We start from the raw sequence: 20,289 nt of genomic DNA, 5'->3' as shown, positions 1-20,289 counted from the left end.
ACACTGAAAAGAACATCTCATACACTATTCTAATTAAAGTTTCATTAGAAATAAGACTGAGCTATGAATTCTGTACAGACATATAAATTCAGCAGCTTTATTAAATGTAATTCACACACTACACAATTCATCCATTTAAAGTGTCTAATTCAGTGGTTTGGGTATATTACATTATTTTAAAATTTATGCTAAGTATATAGATAGATATAAATGGTTAAAATGACAAATTTTGTTAAGTGGCATTCGGTGGCATTAATTACTTTCACAATGTTCTACAACCATCACCACTACTTCCAAAACTTCTTCATCACCCCAAACAGGAACACTAACCATTCACCAGTAACACTTCATTCCACCTTCCCACCAGACCTGTAAATTGGATTTTTATTTATGTTATGATATCTATAGATTAGGCCAAATTTGAGGATGAACAGTGGTTTTCACACCATTTTTTGTGCCCACCTGACCTGAGGGATAGGTACATGCCTCTCACTCTGGCATTGATTCTCATCGGGTTTGGGGGAGAGGCAGTAAGTAGGCAGGGAGATGTTCCTACATCAGAATCTTTGGGATCAAGAAATTTAGGAAAAGCTTTCTAGGTGATTCAATCTGATGTATGCACCCCCTTGGGGGAAGGGGTTTCTCCTCATCCCTATATGCCAGTTTGAAAGTCACTGATGTAACATAATACATAGCTCTACACCAGGGTAATTAAAGATCCCAAATCACTAGACAAGAATATGGAAGAATCTGCCTCCCACTCCAGGGTTTTTTCCAACTGTATGAGGCAGGGTTCTATAAGCAATTCATTTTGATCACTCAAAAACAGGGTTATAGACTATTAGCAATTCTTAAAGTCTGTTGTGTACCTCTTAGCCAACAGTTCAGACACTTGAACAACAAAAATGTTTTATAGTTTATATTCTGCATCTCCACATGGCAAGGTGTTTAACATCAGGTCCATTCCATAGTGGACTTGAAATCTTCTGAATTATTATATTGGGATGGGTGGAGGTAAAGGTAGCAAGCTCGTAAACCAACCAAATTGCAATAGATGAGGAAGTGGCTGCAGAATTAGAGCTGTGAGACATTTTAATATCTGTAAAATTTATATACAGAGAAATGTAAATGTTGGTTCTTTCTAAGTTCCTACTGACTAGAGCACATGTGGTCAGGTATATAATATACCCAATTTGTACTGTTCTTTCTCTTTATAACTCATATTTTCTTCCTCTTTGTATAATAACTCCTGAATTCTCTGTTTTTGTTTTATCTGTGGCTAACCTGTACCTAGAACTCTGTGGTTGGAACTAGCAGAGAAGGGTGCAGTTCTCTGCCTGAGATAGTGTGTGAAGGTAGAACATTCTTTCAATGAATTTCATGGCATGGAGACATCTCATTAAACTCCTTGTTCATGTAATCATTTCTACCACTATGACAGTTAATAAGTACTTAAGGTAAGAGCCAATATTCATTTTCATTTTGCTTTAATTTTGGAATATATCTGTTTACGTTTACATCAGGATTTTCCTTAGTATTTGAAGACGTGTGTGAAGAAAATCATCCCACTGATATAAAATCAGGGGATCATAATTCTCCATATTCTTTATTCTTAAAAATAAAGTGAAAAAAATAAAAAAAATAATAAAAAAAAATAAAGTGGTGGGTTTTCTAAATCTATAACTAGAAATATTTCAAAATGGGTAACACCCCACCTCAGAAATTTAGATTTAAGGAAATGGATAGTGGCTCTGAAGTTTCATGATAACATTTAATTATAGATGTGTCTTAGAGGGCCTTTTTCCCTTCTCACATGCCTGGGGGTGCTTCTTCTTGAGTTTAGTACTTGGTCATATTTGTTGCATGTCTTCCATTGAGCTCTGTGTCTGCTGAATGTGTTGACAGATGTGAAGTGGCATGCTTCACTAGCCAAATGCAGTGCCTTCTCCTTTCCCTCGCCCCAACTTTGGCTTGCGATACACATACCATTTCCTCACTGTCTTGAATAAATACTTTCATTCCATGTACTTCAATTCCCAGATGTTCTGGGGTATCACCTTATGCCCCGGAATTGCCTGTCTGATAAACTAAGATAGGTTAAAATAATTTGAGATGCAAGATGAGAATCTTGAAAACAGATTTTGCTAACTTGGAAAAAATGTAGTCATTGAACATTCACTCTTAAGAATCTTTATGAGTGGTAAGTGGCAAAACTCTAAAGCATGACCTCATTCTCCCCTTTGCCTATTCCAACCGTTTTTTTTTTTTTTTTAAAAAGAGGGATAATTAAATGTTCTAGTGTAAGAAGAAAAAAGGAGAATTCAGACATATGTACATCATGTACCTCATGTCTTATAGTCACTTAAGAATGAGGAAGTACAGTTTAAGTCTAAAACTTTTAAGGCCTGCTTATGCATTAAATGTATTATCTCCTAAGCAAAATGATGCTTTATTCTTACTCAGGATCATGTGCTGCCTGTTTTCAAGTTACCAGTGAGTCTGAGAGGCCATTAATGAATTCATAGACTTCATTACTCTCTGCTTGCCACTTTCAAGGGCAACTCTCTGATTGAAGGCACTGCAGCTGACCAGGGCTTTGCCCTTATCCTCTAGATGCAGCACCTGAGGTCCACTGTGATGCTTAGCCCATCCCCTCATGCTTGGGATCTGCAGCTGCTCCAGCAGCAAGCCTGTCCAATGGTTCCCAGGGAGCAATTTCTGCAGCTTCAATATCAGCTGCTACAGCCAGAAAGGATAAACCAGTGCCTGCAGGAGGAACTTGAAAACAGGACTTCTGAAATCAACACACCACAGGTATGAGGATCTTTTTCTAATAGTAAACTCAGATCACCTAATTTAATTTTACCTGCTTATTTGAAAGTTACACCAGTTCACATGTGGGGATGAAGAACCTAAATCTTTTGTCAGACAGTTACACCTTACCTGAATTACAAATCCACAGAACTGCAGTGCTGTTTTGGTTTTGGTTTTTTGCAGTGCTGCTTTTGAGCTCTCAGCTTCTAGGCTAGGTAATTAAGTGTTCTGGGTCTCCTTTGCACATTTGTAATCGATGATGAAGTCTCAGGATCACGTGAGCATATTGCACAATTGACCTAACATTCTTGTCTAATGCCAAAGATATGACAGAATTCAAGTGCAACTCTAGGATATGTATTACTAACAAAGCATCCTGGGTTTTCTTGTACCAGAGGAGTATAGCCTGCTGAGTTCCATGGAATTCACAAATGGGGACTTTTCTCAACTAATAAAGTAAAATGTGTCATCAGTGACTTTTTTAGTTGACATAGTTCATTTAACTTATTTTTTTAATGATCTAGTTTGAAAAACTCTATTTTTAAGAAAATAAAGATCTTCTTCCCCTTCCCTTTGAATTAGCATTATCCCAGCTCACTACCAGACACAATCTTATATTACCTAGGTTTTCAAATAGTTATTTCTCTTTAGTGCTTCATTCATGATTCTCCTCTTTCAGAAGTCTCTTGACTCTTTGGTCTTGCCCATTTATTCAGAATTAGGAATAAAATTAAAACTACTCCTTAGTTTGTAGAATTCTAAATTAGTTTGTTCTAGGTTGGATGCTCTTCTTCTGTTTTCAAATACCTTGCTTTTCAGTTGACATTTGACAAGGAATTTCCCACCTCTCCTTCTGTAATCCCCTCACCCTGGCTTTGCAAAGTCACATTAGCACCATAATTATACATTGTAACAACTTGGTCTTCTTCTCCTACTAGTATATATCTGTGCTTTTGCATGATGTACTTCTGTCATCTATTCTTTCTAACAAAGGCTTAAAATCCATGTTTTTGGAAGCTTCCTACACTCAATTTCCAAATACTAAAATTTAGTTCCAGAATTAAAATTGTGATGGTGGGTGTTGGACAGATGCTTCAACTCTTCATTAAAAACTGAGTGACCTCAGTTTTTAATGGACATTTTAAACCAAATGATTAGACTAAGATCCTACTCATTGCTCTTTCATATACACTATTTTCAAAACATGCTCTTCCCAACCCACCCACCAGTGTTTAATCCTTTTACTTCAATTATTTGAGGATTAGATAGACAAAATTTGTTAAGACTTTTGTACTTAAAAAAAAGAAAGAAAGAATTTCTCCAGATGGCAGGGTGGACTGCTTATTGCTCTCACTAGAATGCCATGGCAGGCTCTCCTGTTTCTGGTAACTAAGCTGACACTAATTTTAAGAACACAGAAAGCTATTAGAATCTGCACGTTGTCTGTGTGTGTGGAGTGATGTGATTTCTTCTGCCTTGTGTTGCTTCGCTTGCATATGTGGTATTGATGTTTGCTTTTAAAAACTGTTTGCATTATAAATGTGTGAATTTAGACTCCCCCCAAAAACATAATCTTGACATCAGGGTGAAGTGTACCACTTGCCTTCTTTCTCTAGGCCTTGCTACCGGAGCAGCGAGCAGTGCATGCAGATTCCTACAGAAGGATTGGGCACCTGTGAACACTGGGCGGTTATTGCTGGCATTTCTTACCATGGCAGATACTCAGATGCACACACCCACACACACCACACAAACAGAGACATAAGCTGAGAAATGTTTTGGAATCAAGTGCTCTTTCAAGTTTATTATTATCGTTGTTGTTGTTAAGCCTTTGCAGTATTATGTTTCCTATTTATGTAGAAATGACAGATTTTGTGAATCAAATTCACAAATTTCAGCTTGTTACACGTAATTATTTATACAATTTAAAGAGTGTGGACTTGAGATTCTTGAAAGGATATATTCTATATATTTTCTCATTCCATATGTTGTAACTATTTTTAACAAAAGGTACTACTTTTATATGTGAAATTTGAAGAAAATCAGGGTTATTTATACTGTTTTATATAAGATGTATAATACTTTTTTGACAGGAAAAAGGAAATTTTTGATGAAATAAAATAAATTTTAAATATATGACTGCTTTTGTTTTTCCTCTTTCCCCACTCTTTTGCCATGCCCCGTGTTCTTTGAATTAATTATCTGGGGTTTTTTTTTTGGTTTGTTTAGCTTTTTTTTTTTTTCCTTTTAAGGCAAGTGGAAATCTGGCATTTTCCATTTATGTTTGAACTTTAAAAAGCAATTATAACTTTTAAAATATAGGATTTTAGATGTTCTTAAGACCTGGTTTCTTGAAATTTTGCATTAGTCTTTTGCCTACTACAATTTTTCTCTTCAAATTAGTCTCATGGCTTAGTTGTTTCTTTTATGCTTGAATAAATGTTATTATTTAATATCCAAACAAACACATGTTGGCTTTCCACTCACATTTGGTCATTCTTTTTGTGCTTTTTAAAGGACACCTTTTTGGGAATATTTTTAAGGACAGGTTATGCCATCAGCCACTAATACCTGAGTCTTGCTTAAACATTTGAAGAACCTTTTTAAACATTTGAAGAACCTTTTAAAATCTGAAATTCTTTTTTTTTTTTTTTTTTGGTATGCGGGCCTCTCACTGCTGCGGCCTCTCCCGTTGCAGAGCACAGGCTCTGGACGCGCAGGCTCGGCGGCCATGGCTCATGGGCCCAGCCACTCTGTGGCATGTGGGATCTTCCCGGACTGGGGCACGAACCCGTGTCCCCTACATCAGCAGGCGGACTCTCAACCAGTGCGCTACCGGGGAAGCCCTGAAATTCTTTACGTGAACATTTTGGTGGACTGGGAGAAAGGGCCGTCAGTTGCACTCTAAATCTTGTTGCAGGTCACTCTGCACTCCAAAACCCACACACTCCTTAATCCATCACTGTTGTATGAGGAGAGAAGGAGAAGCCAGGGTCCTTTTTCTGCCCTATTGTTTTGTCTAGGAGTTTTTTTTATGGGGAGATTTTCAGTTTTAAATCTGTTCTAATGATAAACCCATCCTCCAAGTCACATATGTGCTTCACATTGACAGGTCAAATTAGGAAACCAATAACCAGAATAACTAGCAGGAAGAGGCTATTAGAAACACTAACACCCTCACAGTAATCAGCCATTTCAAAGGAAAAACAGACACATATTGCAAGCTAATTGGAAGTGTTAGGTGATCCTAAATAAACTCAGTTTTTGATTATTTTGTTGTTGAGATGCCCACAGTACTGCAAAGACCCAAATCACAGATGAAAGGTTGAGAACCATCTTTTAATTTACTTTGGATACCTATTTTACTATAATAAGTACACACAGATCTTAAATTATGGGTTTTAAGAATTTTGCTTTATCTCAGGGGAAGATGGTAACACAGGTAAGATTCTTCTTTTGTCTTTGATTCTTTCTCTAATAGGGTTACTTTTCTAACATGTGCAACCTATGCAGTGTTCAGAGCTCCCATTTCATCAGAAATCCACCCTTCCTGTTCAAAGGCAAACATTTGCTGTCCTTTCTCTAGGCATTTTATGGGGAAAATTAACTATTAGTGCTTTTGTGTGGCATGATTTTCAAATGATAATACAAATTTTTTTCTTTCCTTCAGGGAAACCAGGAACACCTGGTAACTGTCATGGAGGAACGAATGATGGAAGTTGAACAAAAATTGAAACTGGTGAAAAGGCTTCTTCAGGAGAAAGTGAATCAGCTCAAAGAACAAGTGAGCCTCCCAGGTCATCTCTACCCACCCACCTCATATTCAACTTTAACTCCAGTTTTACATTCCTCTATTGCTATTAACTTGTTAACTTTTGTTGTCTAATAAAAGCAAATTCTATTATAAATGTTTAGAAGAATTTAGGAGTCACTCTTTCCCATACCACTTCAAAAATATGAATTCTGTATTCTACATTGTTTTTTTCCAAAGTTCTTTTGAGTCATATGTTTGTCTACAATTTAAAAAATGTATATTTGCTAGCAGTGACTCTCATGGACCTAAAGCATTTCTAATGAGGTTCAATTTAAATTGAATTTTTATAGATTTTTTTTCCCCAGAGAGGAAATATTCCTATTTAAATAAAAAGAAATTTTATATTGGTAAAAAATTGGGGGATAATAAGTGTAACTTTAGTTTTCCTGTTTGCAACAGCTATGACAGCCTCAAAAACAACCTTATGGCTATAGCCAGACCCCAAAAGGTTGTGTTTTGAATTAGAATCTGGACTCTTGAATTCAGGACCACTAGTTGGCCTGATCCTTTTTTCCTGCTGGTGGCAGGTGTGGCCTCAGTGCTTAGAAATTATCTGTGCATCCACTGAAGAGACATACAAGAAGGACTACTTTCTAGGAAAGTTTTATAACTTCTCTGGAATCTGAGATTGAGACAAACTGTGGCGGGAGTGGGAAGGTGGAAATTGCCCAACCTGGTTTTTCAGATATATAAAATCCAAGAATAATTCCAAGGGAAAGTCTAAATGCAGAGGTAGACAGGAACTTTCCTCAGCCCTATATCTTAATACACAGAATGGAGAGAAAGAGAAAGTCCTGTATTTACATTTATTGATTCAATCCTTTAATCCTTTATTCAACACATAGTTACTACATGCCAGGTTCTGTTCTAAGCACTAGAAATACAGCAATGAACAAAACAGAATCCTGCCTATATGGAGTGTAGTTCACTTACTACAGCTACTAGTGTAGTTCACAGTACCAAGCATTTGGCCAGATAGCAGTTTCAAAAATAAAGAAAATGGGTAACATGGGGTGTGGTCATCTACAAACACTGGCATTAACTGTTCATCCTGTCCTGGGAGAAGAAAAAGAAATGAGAGATAGGGAAGAGCAGACAGTAGAGGGTCTTAGTGCTAAGCCACAGAGTTTGAATTTCATCCTGTAGTAGATAAGAGTCATCAAAGTGTTTTTTAATGGCAGGAAAGGAGGAAAGTTTGTATAAAAACAGTTCGATAGAAAGTACGTTAGTATTATGTTAAACTTGCCAGTCACTTAGGTTCTGGGCTTCAGTGTGATAGTCTTTATCATTGCCCTTTGAAATGCTATTATGTAAATTAATTAGGCACTCCTTAGTTTTCTTTATTCCCTTAAACCTCTATACTTGTAGATGACCTGCCTGAAACTGGGTGTAAAATGAGGAGTTAAAGGTATAATGAGGGAAAGGAGATTATAAGATATTAACTAACAGGAGCAATGATAAAATTATCCTAATGCTGCTGACAAGTTTTCCTGCCCTAACCAAGACTGTATATTCTAACTATAAAGATTAGAATATCTCTTCTAGACAAGGTTTTATACAAAGAGGGAGAGTTAAGGAAAAGTAACTGCCAAATCTTCTCTCTTTATTTTAAAATTTGGCTCATGTATTATAACAGTCAGTAGGTTGTATGTGGTTATGAATGGGAAACTCAAGCACCTATTGTTAATAACAGTTAAACACAGTTCACACCCTCAGAAATTTAAGTTATAAAAGTATTTTGGTATTTTTAGAGAATGAATAAAGAAATAATACCTAATTTATTAGGTTGAAAAATACCTTCATTTTCGAGCCCTCAAATATCAATTTGTTCTTTTTATTAGTGACTTCTACAAACATATTATGCAGAGAAACAGCTTGGAATAAGTGGATTTGCTCTACTTGTATCCCTGGTGCCAGGTCTGATGTTAAAGCTGTGTTGTAAAATGAAAGAATATAATTGATAGAAGCCATTTGCCTTTATAAACAACTGTCCTATGTCAGACCTTAAATTTAAGAGAATTACAGAAATGGAGTCAAGATGTTTCTGGTTCTGTTTCTAGCTCTGCAGGAATACTAAAGCAGATGAGATGGTGAAGGATTTGTATGTGGAAAATGCCCAATTGTTGAAAGCTCTGGAAATAACTGAACAGCGACAAAAAACAGCAGAGAAGAAAAATTACCTCCTAGAGGAGAAGATTGCCAGCCTCAGTAATATAGTCAGGAATCTGACACCAGCACCATTGACTTCTACACCTCCCTTAAGGTCATAGCCAAGCCAAAGGATAAACACTCATAGTTGTGCACTTTACTGAAATGGATGGAGCATTTCAGTATGTTCTCTCAACCGTTGTTTTTTGTGGGGTTTTTTGGGGTTTTTTTTTTTAAACTTTAATGGCTTAAAGTTAAGCCTAACGTAAAACTTCCAGCAACAGAATTAAAATCTCCATTCATTGTAATTAGTTTTTCTAAATAGACTATAATGGAAGTTGCAAACAAATACATATTTCACTGTTTGAATTATTCCCAAGCTTTGAATTTTTAAAAATATTCTAATAGCCACCAAGAAGGTGATACAAAAACAACTCAAGAATCTTAAAACCCCAGTTTTGAATGAATTTTTAAATTACTATTATGTATAAGTTTATATGTAAATTGCAGATATTTAAAAGTTGAGAAATTATTAGCTGGCTGTTTTGATCTTTATATTATAACCAAATGTACATCTTCTCATACATTTACATATGAAAAAGTCATTCCGTTTCTAATAGTTCTGGTTTTTTGAATTAATTGTTAGACTTTCTGTTTGGTAAGAGAAGCTGGTATTAATAACCACTGAGGTCAGAAATGCCAGAGTCCATAGAACTCTACCTTCTAACACCTATGACAGTATTACCACTCTATGTATTACAGATCTAAAACTCATTTACTCAACTGCACTGTTAACTAATGTTAAAACTTTACCTTCTTTAAACAGTCTTTTTCTTTTTTTTTTTCCTTCTTAGAAGTTTCATTTGGGAGCTTGTCTTCTAAGAAATGGATAAAGCCACATTCTTAAAGCATTTGAACTATAGGGTAAGCACTGAACAAACTGCTTTGGAGTAAACAGCTACTCCTAGAAGAGAGAGAAGTAAACCATGTGGGTTTTTCTCTCTCTAAAGTCTTGGATTTCATGAACTTAAATTTGGGGTTGCCTCAAGAACTCAGGGAACAATACTTTAAGACGTCTTCCTGAAATACTGTAGGGCCTCGTTAAGAATTGGAAATGTATAAACCATGTGACCTTATTTATTTGTCATATATTTAGAGCCATAGTGGGATTTTTATTTCTACATTTTTAGTGAATTTAATTTTCTGGAAAAAGGCCTTGATTTTAGAGTTAAAAACCTCTTCTAACATATGGAAGAGTTATTGTTTGCTTGTTTGTTTAATATAGGTCAAAATTTCCATGCTTCCTATTCCTCTGCACCTCAAATCTGATCATAAGAATTTCTTACTGTGATAAGCATTCACATGCCATCTGAGGTAAAGGAGTGCCAAATAGGATTTTTCCATTCAGTCTCAAGACTAGAACATTATAGAACAGTAAACATTTTTTTTTTTTTTTTTTTTTTTTTGCGTTACACGGGCCTCTCACTGCTGTGGCCTCTCCCGTTGCGGAGGACAGGCTCCGGACGCGCAGGCTCAGCGGCCATGGCTCACGGGCCCAGCCGCTCCACGGCACGTGGGATCCTCCCGGACCGGGGCACGAACCCGTGTCCCCTGCATCGGCAGGCGGACTCTCAACCACTGCGCCACCAGGGAAGCCCTAGAACAGTAAACATTTTTGAATAACTTTTTTCCCCAGGTAAAATCTCTGCTTCTAGCCTACTTCAGCCAGGAGTTGGTTGGTAAAGAACTTACTCTGTGGGACACAAACAGAGCTCATCACAGCCACCTATTTGTTTTTGTGGAAGAGTAATTAGATCAGAAAAATTCACTTTGATATATTCCAGGAAAGCCAAGCCCATCAATTTATAAGAGGTATCACAGGAAAATCAAACACTGCCTTATGGGCAGGAAAAAAAGATGAAGCAAACTGCTTAAGAAGCCACGTCAGAAACTCAATATCAACAAGATAATTTGCATTAAGGAACTTTAGAGTTCCTTGGGCCTAACCATATACTATTAGTCCTACCTGCCAACACAGGAGTCCTTGCTACAAGAGCCCTGACAAGGCAAGGTCATTTGTGGGACTGGGAGTTCACGCTTCAGAAGCAGACCTTTTCACTTTTGAACAGCTCTATTATCAGAAATTCCTGATTTTCCCCTGAAAAAGAATTAATTTTAATCCCTCCCTACAATTATACTTCAAAACATTTGATATCTGCTGTCATGCCTCCCCTAATCATTTTTCTCCAGTGCAAACATTACTAGTAAACTCAACTACTTGTATGGCATTGACTTTAACACTTAAAACTGTGGATAGGCCTAGGTTAAGGTCATAAATAAATTAAGCACCTGTGGTATATTTATGTGATATGCTTTAAGTTATTCAAGGTTTTTGCCATCAGAACTGAACACCAAGCATATTTCTCAAATAGATGGCTTACTATATGATCACACATGTTGTATTTTTTATCTTTATTTTTTACATTATGAAAAGTATAGATGAATTTGTTTCTTATAAATCTGTATTTGTATATAAAGTGTTGTACAATGTAAATATGACTTCTGGAAAATTTTAGACTACATTTAGAATCCCTTTATCTAAAATCAAAATGCTGCTCAAATGAAAGTTAATTTAACTAACACCTCGGTGCTTCTTGCTTCACTGCACTCATAAAATTGGAAAAAAGATCAATGCAAGAAATATATAGTTACCTTAAATTATATATTTGTGCAGCAGATTATTTTTGTAGACTAGAGTGGGAATTTAACTGCTAATTTATAATATAGCTTACAGCTTTTAAAAGGCCTTTTAAAGAGATTAAATGTAAACTATTAAATGTTTAGATTTTGCTTTCAGACTTTATAATAGAACTCTTTACAGTCACCTTATATATCTTATAGGCATTTAACTCCTCATTTATTAAAAGTACTGGTTGTTAAATTCTCTTGATTTCTTAAGAACAGTTATTTAAATTAGTCTTAGGAGATAGGATCTTCATTTCAAGGAAAGAAAATCAAGTTTGCCTTTGTGATAATGTTACCCTTGGAAAAGGAAAGTGTGGATAATAAAACCTGCATTGTTCTATTTTGCTTTTTAGAAGCCTGAGCTATTAAGTTCAAATTTGTGAAGGAAGAGAAGTAGAAGAGGAGGGGTAGAACCAATCACAGTATTTATTTTTCTAAAACTTAATAAACCCAGATTTTTTAAAAACTATTTTAAATATGAATTCTTCCCAGAAGCTTCAAATGCATTGTTTATATATTTAACCTTAAACATAAGTAGATCACAGTCATAGGCTTTCAAGGTTTATGAGGAGTTCTTACAGGTCTAGTATTTCAATAATGTACCAATACCCAGGGCAGGTATTATGATGAGGAACTTTTGTTTTTTTAAGAATGAATAAGACTTTATGGTGGACTTTAACGTGTGAAAATGATTTTTTTATTTTTGTGATTTCTTTTTTCTGAGTAAAGGAAAACAGAAATGTGTTGCTATTGTCAGCATCTTAAAGGTAGTCTCACTCAAGGCAAGGCTAAGTGCTTCGTGATAGTATTAAGCAAGTCTTGTTTTGAACGGATTACCTAATGACTCACTAGAATGATATAAATTATACAAGTTATGCCAAAACTAAGTCAAAACCTAATAACCAAAGCATTCCTTATTTAAAACTTATTCACTATATCATGTTTGGACCTATTCAAACATCTCAGCCCTGTAAAACAGTTTTGGTTTTATGACATATGGATTAGTGGTTTAATAATAAATCCAAGTTAGCTTTTTGTTTCCCAGCTTTTTTTGAATGATATACATTAAATCTATTCTTATTGGAAGACATTATCACAGCATGATTGAAGGGAACATTGGTTTTATAAAGGAAAACCCGAGTTCATCGATAGCCATCACTAAGATTCTTTTCATGTAAAGATTAATGCTTATGTGTTTATATCGACTTTGTATATTTCATCTTAGCCATTCTATCCTATAAAGATTTTACCATGAGCTTAAGATGTAAATAAATAATTTTGCAAATATGGCTCTTTTTTTCTATACACCTTGAACTTTTATAAACAGTTTCAGTATGTTTATCATTGGTTTTTAGAGTGAAAGCATCAAAACATTGCACTAAACGTATTTTATAAATGCAAAATCTCTGGAGCATTCACTCCAGACCTACTGAATTAGAGTCTGCATTAAAAAAAAAAAAATCCCCAAATTATTTGTATGTGATTTAGAGCACTGGGACTCCATTTCTGTAACAGAATTGATGACTTTCACACCAGCCAGTTTGAGATCCCTGTACCCTGTGGTGGTTCATAATTTACTTCTAAAATCCTGACAAACTCAGGTGAGGCCCTGCTTGGGAGTTTGGGTGCTTCAGACGTGGCTTTATTTCACTTTGCCGTATTTATGGGTGACTCAGACTATTTCAGTTGAGCTACTTGTAAATGATGAGATATATGCAACTGTTGGTATAAAAGTTAACCTAAAAGCACATTAAGTTAATATGCTGAGTACTGAAATTTAGAATGGAAATACTGGCCAAACTAGACTTATCTCACAAGGCTTGTTTTATTTGCAAAGCTTTTATACCAATCTCACACTGCCTTTATGAGGCAGTAACTATTATTAACCCCATTTTACAGATGAGAAAACTGAAACTTAGCTAAGTTATGACTTAATCAAGGCCACACAGCCAGCTAAGTAGGGGACTCAGGACTCTCTAAGCAGGTTTGTCTGTATTAATATGTTGCAACAGGTATCCATTTCTCTTTCCGGCAAACAACATTTAATTGGTGCTACTGAATACTTATCTTGTGCACTGCACTCTAAAGAAAAATATTTAAAATTCTTGGTTTTCTGTTTACAGACTTGGGTAGAGCGGTAAGATTTATGCACAAGAAAAAATTAGAAAAAATTACATCGATACAGAAAACAATCAAGTTTTATTGATGGACTCAGTGCTATAGGCACTAAGATATGGAATATTAGTGCCCTCAGGTATTTGAATACAGGAAATGGGAAAAGTTCTTAACCTAGCATTAAGTATAATTCTGCACTTATTTGAGATTAGTGTAACCTGTTTGTTTTGTAGTCTCTTTTATTCATTTTGCATTGAAAAAGTCTTATTTTTCTAATATATACCTGATATACATTTTCCCATAATAATGGTCAAATTTTGTCCAAAAGATCAGAATTTTGACCTAATGCAAAATATCTATAATCTGTAAAGTTAAATTTAATATAGTTAATATGTTATAAGTCACAAAATTGTTTATTCTTTGTTTGGTTTTGCCTCATTTGCAATCAGGAAAAATGGCTAATTTTGACAAATGGACATGTTAAAAAAACTTAAAACTTCAAAAAAGGAACTATAAACTGAATCAGTGAAATGCTATAAATTAAAGAGTAGGCAACAATGTAAAAATAGAGCTGGAAACCCTTAGGTTAAAATAATATTTAATTCTGAGAAATGATTACATGAGATGTGCTTTACTAGTTAAGGCAAAGTAAACAACTCTGAACAGTCCTTACGGCCCAGATGAGCATTTACCAGTCATTTTTCTTTCCTGTTTGAGTATCTGTCTTTAAGATCTTAAGCAATAAATAACCATTAGAATATGGATGGTAGATTAGAAAACAGCATTGTATCAATGTTGATTTACTTAAGTCTATAAGTACTGTGTTTATGTAAGATTATATTCTAAGGAAATACACACTGAAGTATTTAGGAATATGTAACTGTAATGTATGCAAATTATTCTCAAATGATTCATAACAAAATTACAGAAAGATATAAACAAATCAATGAAGCAAAATGTTTTTAAAAAATAGGTAATGGGTATGCAAGCATTATTCTTGCAATCTTAAGTTTGAAATTATTTCTAAATAAAACATTTAAAATGTTATAGATAGAAATTTACTAAGTGTGGTACTAGGCACTTAACTTTACCTTCCTTACCCTCATAGCAATTCTGAAGAGTAGATGGTATTTCAATGGTACAGAAGAGGAAACTGACTAGAAACCATTTATGGCAGCCTATCCGCATGCCTGTGGTCTGTTATGAAAAGTTCAGCATAATCAGACATTTTTCCTATTTCCCTGGGCATGTAGAAAATGGGGAAAAGGGAAACTGAGGCAGTTGGCAGAAGAGGTAAATGCCAAAATGAAGCATTAAGGGGGCACATAAGGAACAGGAGGGGCTGTTAAGCAAATGAATCCCACACACACATGCAAATGACAGTCATGAAGCAACACCTAAGGTCCAGTGGGGGCTCAGGATATCTCTAGTATACACTGCCCCCTCCTCTATCTCTACACCTGATAGCACACAAGTATTTTTCTTGAGGTAAAAGAGACACTTTATCCATGTCTTTTACTCTGTTGCTACCTTAGGAAGAATTTGACAAAGAAACAGAAACCTGTTCTGACTAGTCTGTGTAAAAGGGGAATTATATAATAAAATAAGGAATTATATTTGGTTCATGGAACCAAAGGGCAGGAAATACAGACTTCATGAGGCATTAAAACAAAGACCTTTGGTGCTCTTCCCTACTCTCCCCCTCCTTCTCTATCCCTACTTCTCATCACTTTGTCTCTTGTTTTTCCTTCTCTGCACCTGTTTGTTGAGGCTGGCAGGGTTGGGGGGTGGAGTTGTTGTTTGTTTTTCCTGTCTTATCTCACTTTCTTGTTTAAGTGCCAAATGGAGTCCAACAATTACTTCCAAGTCACAATTCCAAATTCTCAAGGAATCTGATTGACCATGCATAGTCTGTCTTTCCATAATCCAATCAACTATGGCCAGCAAGCGTCATGGTCTTGGGATACAAGCTGCAGAGGCCACCACATCACAGAGAATACTCTCACAAATAAGGGGCTGGAGCAGTTAGTGAGGGAAATTTAGACTCAAGATGTGTAGACAGTAGATAAAAATGGCTTTAAAAGGTAGGATCTCAAATATTTTCATGTTTACTCATATTTTTATGGAAGTTACTATCTATTCAAAGACAAACACCATTTTAAAATGCTGCCTGGTGACAAATGTCACTATTATTCCTGTTACCCTATCTTTTGTCCTTGTCCCTTGCCCATACTCCTTTGTCCTGATTCCTACATATTCTCTAGATATCACATATAGAGCTTCATCAAGGTGTCCATCCAAGTCACAGTGGGTATAATAAATGCCACCCATCATATCCTACTTAAGTGGCATAATCCTGAAGTAACTTATTTCAAATATTGCCAGAGAAGGTAAAAGTTAGAGGTCTTTTGAAAAATATAATTAAAAGAGATTTAAATTTTGTATTAAGACCATGAATAAAAGAAATTCTATTGAACTTTTTCAAGATACCTTCCCTTACTCTTGAAGAATGGGGTAGGAGCCCCTACTATGTGCTCACATGAGCACCCTGCACATTCCCAGGTAAAGCAGATGCCACTCTGTGTAACTGCCTACTAACTTGTCTGATCTCCATTAGACTCATCTTTTAAGACAATGATTGCTGTCTTATCACCATGCTATTCCCAGTTCCCAACTCAATGCCGAAAACAAAACTGGTGGTCAATATTCATTATACAGATGGAAGAGTATGTACATTTCTATTTTGAGTTTGTCATCCTGTAGTGGCACTCACAGGAGAGTATGTATGCTAATTGTTTTATGCATATAATTTAATGCTTTCAGTCTTTATTATTTTTTAAAAGATCAAAAAATTTTAAATGTATTAGCAAGCAATTGAAGAAATTTTTCCAAGTAATTTAAGGAAACATCATCTTTCAGTGTGATAAAAATTAAGTGCTATATTCTAGCAGTTGAAAGAGTATATATCCCTTTTGGGCCCATAAAATCACAATCTAATAACTCTGACAATAAGTACTACAAGCTCATGATATTTACTCAGATTAGTGGTTTGTAACAACTGCAACAAATTAAATATGATATTTTCTAAAGAAAGAGAACAAAATTCTTGTGGCTTTTTTTTGGTAGCAGTGCTTGGCTTATGTTATCTCATATAATGTGATGTTTAGTTTTTGCTATTCAATAAATTCCAACATTATCATTTTTTCTGGTGGAAGCAAAAACTTGATTTATTTCCAATGTCAGGAAGTGAGATGAGCCTCTGCCTCTAGGTTTGTGCCTAGATGTGATTCAGATGTGTTCCTACAACAAATTTTCACCCATCTGTTTAAATCTAATAATCCCATGGTACAAGACGACTAAGTCACTTCCCATCTGCTCCTTATTTCTGTTCTCCTGCTCATTATACATGTAGTTAAATTGAAGATAAGGCAAGGACCAGAGCCACTTAAGAACAATCCATTAAAATTTTCTCCCAAAATGAAAAGTAACTTTGCATCTTCCTAAATTCAAAGATGACACATATTTTGAAAGAATATTCAAGCATTAAAAAAGAGCACTATAAAAAGGTAAAGATTACCCAAAATCCTACCACCCAGTGGTAGCCACTCTCAATAGTTTGGTGAACTCTCTTCCAGACATAATTTTATGCTTACAGACACATACACACATTCACACTTACACAATTTTATATAAATGATAGCATACACATACATGTATATACATATTTACAGACATGTACATATAGTTTCTTACACAATGGTTTTCCTCCCCCTCCCTCTATGTAAAGAATGCCACATTATTTCCCTTAACTAGTATAAATCTGGCCTCAAGCTCCTCATTCTGATATCAGTGATTGGTCATAATTGAATGGTCCTTCTCCTCTTTAAGACTGTACAGCAGTCCCATCTCCTGACCTTTAGGCTATCGCATTCCTTTACCCCCATTTATTGAAGAGTTTAGCACCTGGGTCACTGTATTCTCAACAAATATTCCTATCATCCTTGGTGACTTCAATTTGCACATAAATGACAAGAGCAGAGGAAGTAAAGAGTTTAGGCAGCAAATAAGTTGGGCTGTGAAAGGGAGGAGGGAGAGTAGGTGGTTGAGGGAGATATGGCCTAGAGAAAAGACTTGTTTTTCAGATAGGAGATGCTTGAGTTTAAATGCTGTAAGAAGATGCCAGTGGAAAAGGGGAATAACAGAAACAATGGTCATGATAAAGAGAAAAGGACAAGAAAATTAGGGATGTGTCCATGTCAGAGGTTTAGTTAGGAGCATGGAATCTAAGCTAGGTAAAGAGGGCAATGAGGACAGGAGTTGGATATGGGTAAGTGGTTGATATACAGAGGGCCAACTGTAAAGGAGGTGAGAGCATCTATAGATTTTGGTATCTGAGGAGGGGTGAGGGAGTGTCATAGAACAAATATCCCATGGAAACTGAGAGATGACTGTATGCTGAGAAGTGATAGAGCCAGTGTTTTGGAGTAAAGACATTTTGAAGTGAGGGTGCTAAAGTAGATGAGTTTGGAAGGTAAAAAGTGATGTATGTAAGACTTCTGAGGTGGTCTACATAATGGTGGTAAAGTGGGTAGAGGAAAATATCAGGAGAAACGAAACAAGGATCTGAAAGGCCAAGATTTGGGACTGCTTTCTTCTCAGATGCCTGTCCCCATTATTTCACCAAATCTGCTTGCCAATGTCACCATGAATCTTAAAGTTACCCCACTCCAACCTGTACTCCACACAGCCTCAAAAAGTAGTCCTAAAATAAAATTGCATGTCACACTAATGTTTAAAATCTTTCAGTGGCTCCCCATATCCTCAAGTTCAATCTCTGTTCTTTAATATGACTTAGGGCAGATCATCCAGACAGAAAATCAATAAGAAAACACAGGCCTTAAATAACACAGTAGACCAGAGGGACTTAATTGATATTTACAGAGCATTCCATCCAAAAGCATCAGAATACTATATTTTCAAGTGCATATGGAACATTCTCCAGGACTGATCACACACTGGGCCAAAAAGTGAGCCTCAGTAAATTTAAGAAAATTGAAATCATGTCAAGCATCCTTTCTGATCACAATGCTGTGAGATTAGAAATGAAGTACAAAGAAAAAGCTGTGAAAACACACACACACACACACACACACACACACACACACACACACACGGAGACTAAGCAATATACTACTAAGCAACCAATGGATCACTGAAGAAATCAAAGAATACGTTAAAAAAATACCTAGAGACATATGAAAATGAAAGCACAACAATCCAAAATCTATGGGATTCAGCAAAAGCAGTTCAAAGAGGGAAGTTCATAGCAATACAAGCTTACCTTAGGAAACAAGAAAAATCTCAAACAACCTAAGCTTACACCTAAAGCAACTAGAGAAAGAACAAACAAAACCCAAAGTTAGAAGAAGGAAAGAAATAAAATCAAATCAGAAATAAATGAAAGAGATAAAGAAAACAATAGAAAAGATCAATGAAACTAAAAGCTGGTTCTTTGAAAAGATAAACAAAATTGATAAACCTTTAGCCAAACTCATCAAGAAAAAAAAGGGAGAGGCCTTAAATCAATAAAATTAGAAATGAAAAAGGAGAAGTTACAATGGACACCAAAGAAATACAAAGGATTATAAGAGACTATTACAAGCAACTATATGCCCAAAACTTGGACAACCAGGAAGAAATGGACAAATTCTTAGAATGGTACAATCTCCCAGGACTGAACCAGGAAGAAATAGAAAATAAACAGACCAATCTCAAGTACTAAAAATGAAACTGTGATTAAAAAAACCTCAACAGGGCTCCATCTGGTGGCGCAGTGGTTGAGAGTCCATCTGCCGATGCAGGGGACATGGGTTCGTGCCCCAGTCCAGGAAGATCCCACATGCTGCGGAGCAGCTGGGCCCGTGAGCCTTGGTCGCTGAGCCTGCGCGTGTGGAGCCTGTGCTCCGCAACGGGAGAGGCCACAACAGTGACAGGCCTGCATACCGCAAAAAAAACCAAAAACACCCTCAACAAACAAAAGTCCAGGATAAGATGGCTTCACAGGTGAATTCTAGGCAACATTTAAAGAAGACTTAACACCTATCCTTCTGAAACTATTTCAAAAAATTGCAAAGGAAGAAATACTCCCAAACTCATTCTGTGAGGCCACCATCACCCGGATACCAAAACCAGACAGATACCACAAAAAAAAAGAAAATCACAGGCCAATAACACTGATGAACATAGACACAAAAATCCACAACAAAATACTACCAAACAAAATCCAGCAAAACAATAAATGATCATACACCACGATCAAGTTACAAAGAAATGGAAAGATACCCTGTGCTCTTAGATTGGAAGAATTGATGTTGTTAAAATTGCCATACTACCCCAAGTCATCTATAGATATAATGCAATCCTTATCAAAATATAACATTTTCACAGAACTAGAACAGTTATTTTGATCAAATAATCCTAGATTTATATGGGACAACAAGAGACCCAGAATTGCTAAAACAATCTTGAGAAAAAAGAACATAGCTGGAGATATCACTCTCCCAGACCTCAGACTATACTGCAAAGCTACAGTAATCAAAAGAGCATGGAAATAAGGAAACACAAGCTTTAAATGACACATTAAACAAGATGAA

General features: G+C 35.8%; 1 protein-coding gene across 9 annotated transcripts in view; it reads left to right on the top strand.

Annotated features, from left to right (window-relative positions):
• NIN (ninein) overlaps window positions 1–16,838 on the top strand; it is a 112,034-nt gene extending 95,196 nt beyond the window's left edge. For 5 of the 9 annotated variants that reach the window (XM_032623431.1, XM_032623426.1, XM_032623425.1 and 2 more), the window contains 4 exons: window positions 2,614–2,814; window positions 6,485–6,598; window positions 8,689–8,891; window positions 9,631–12,806. In XM_032623431.1, the coding sequence (XP_032479322.1) occupies window positions 2,614–2,814; window positions 6,485–6,598; window positions 8,689–8,891; window positions 9,631–9,658 (546 nt within the window). In that variant the 3' untranslated portion in view covers window positions 9,659–12,806. Of the gene's footprint in view, window positions 1–2,613; window positions 2,815–4,430; window positions 4,951–6,484; window positions 6,727–8,688 lie in introns of those variants that run through there. The other 4 variants (XM_032623430.1, XM_032623427.1, XM_032623428.1 and 1 more) reach the window with 4 other exon arrangements.
• The last annotated feature ends 3,451 nt before the right edge of the window (window positions 16,839–20,289 follow it).

Source organism: Phocoena sinus, chromosome 2 (assembly GCF_008692025.1).
Source record: "Phocoena sinus isolate mPhoSin1 chromosome 2, mPhoSin1.pri, whole genome shotgun sequence".
NCBI lineage: Eukaryota > Metazoa > Chordata > Mammalia > Artiodactyla > Phocoenidae > Phocoena > Phocoena sinus.
Note: the sequence above shows the minus strand (reverse complement) of the source record. Positions and strands in the feature narration are given on the sequence as shown.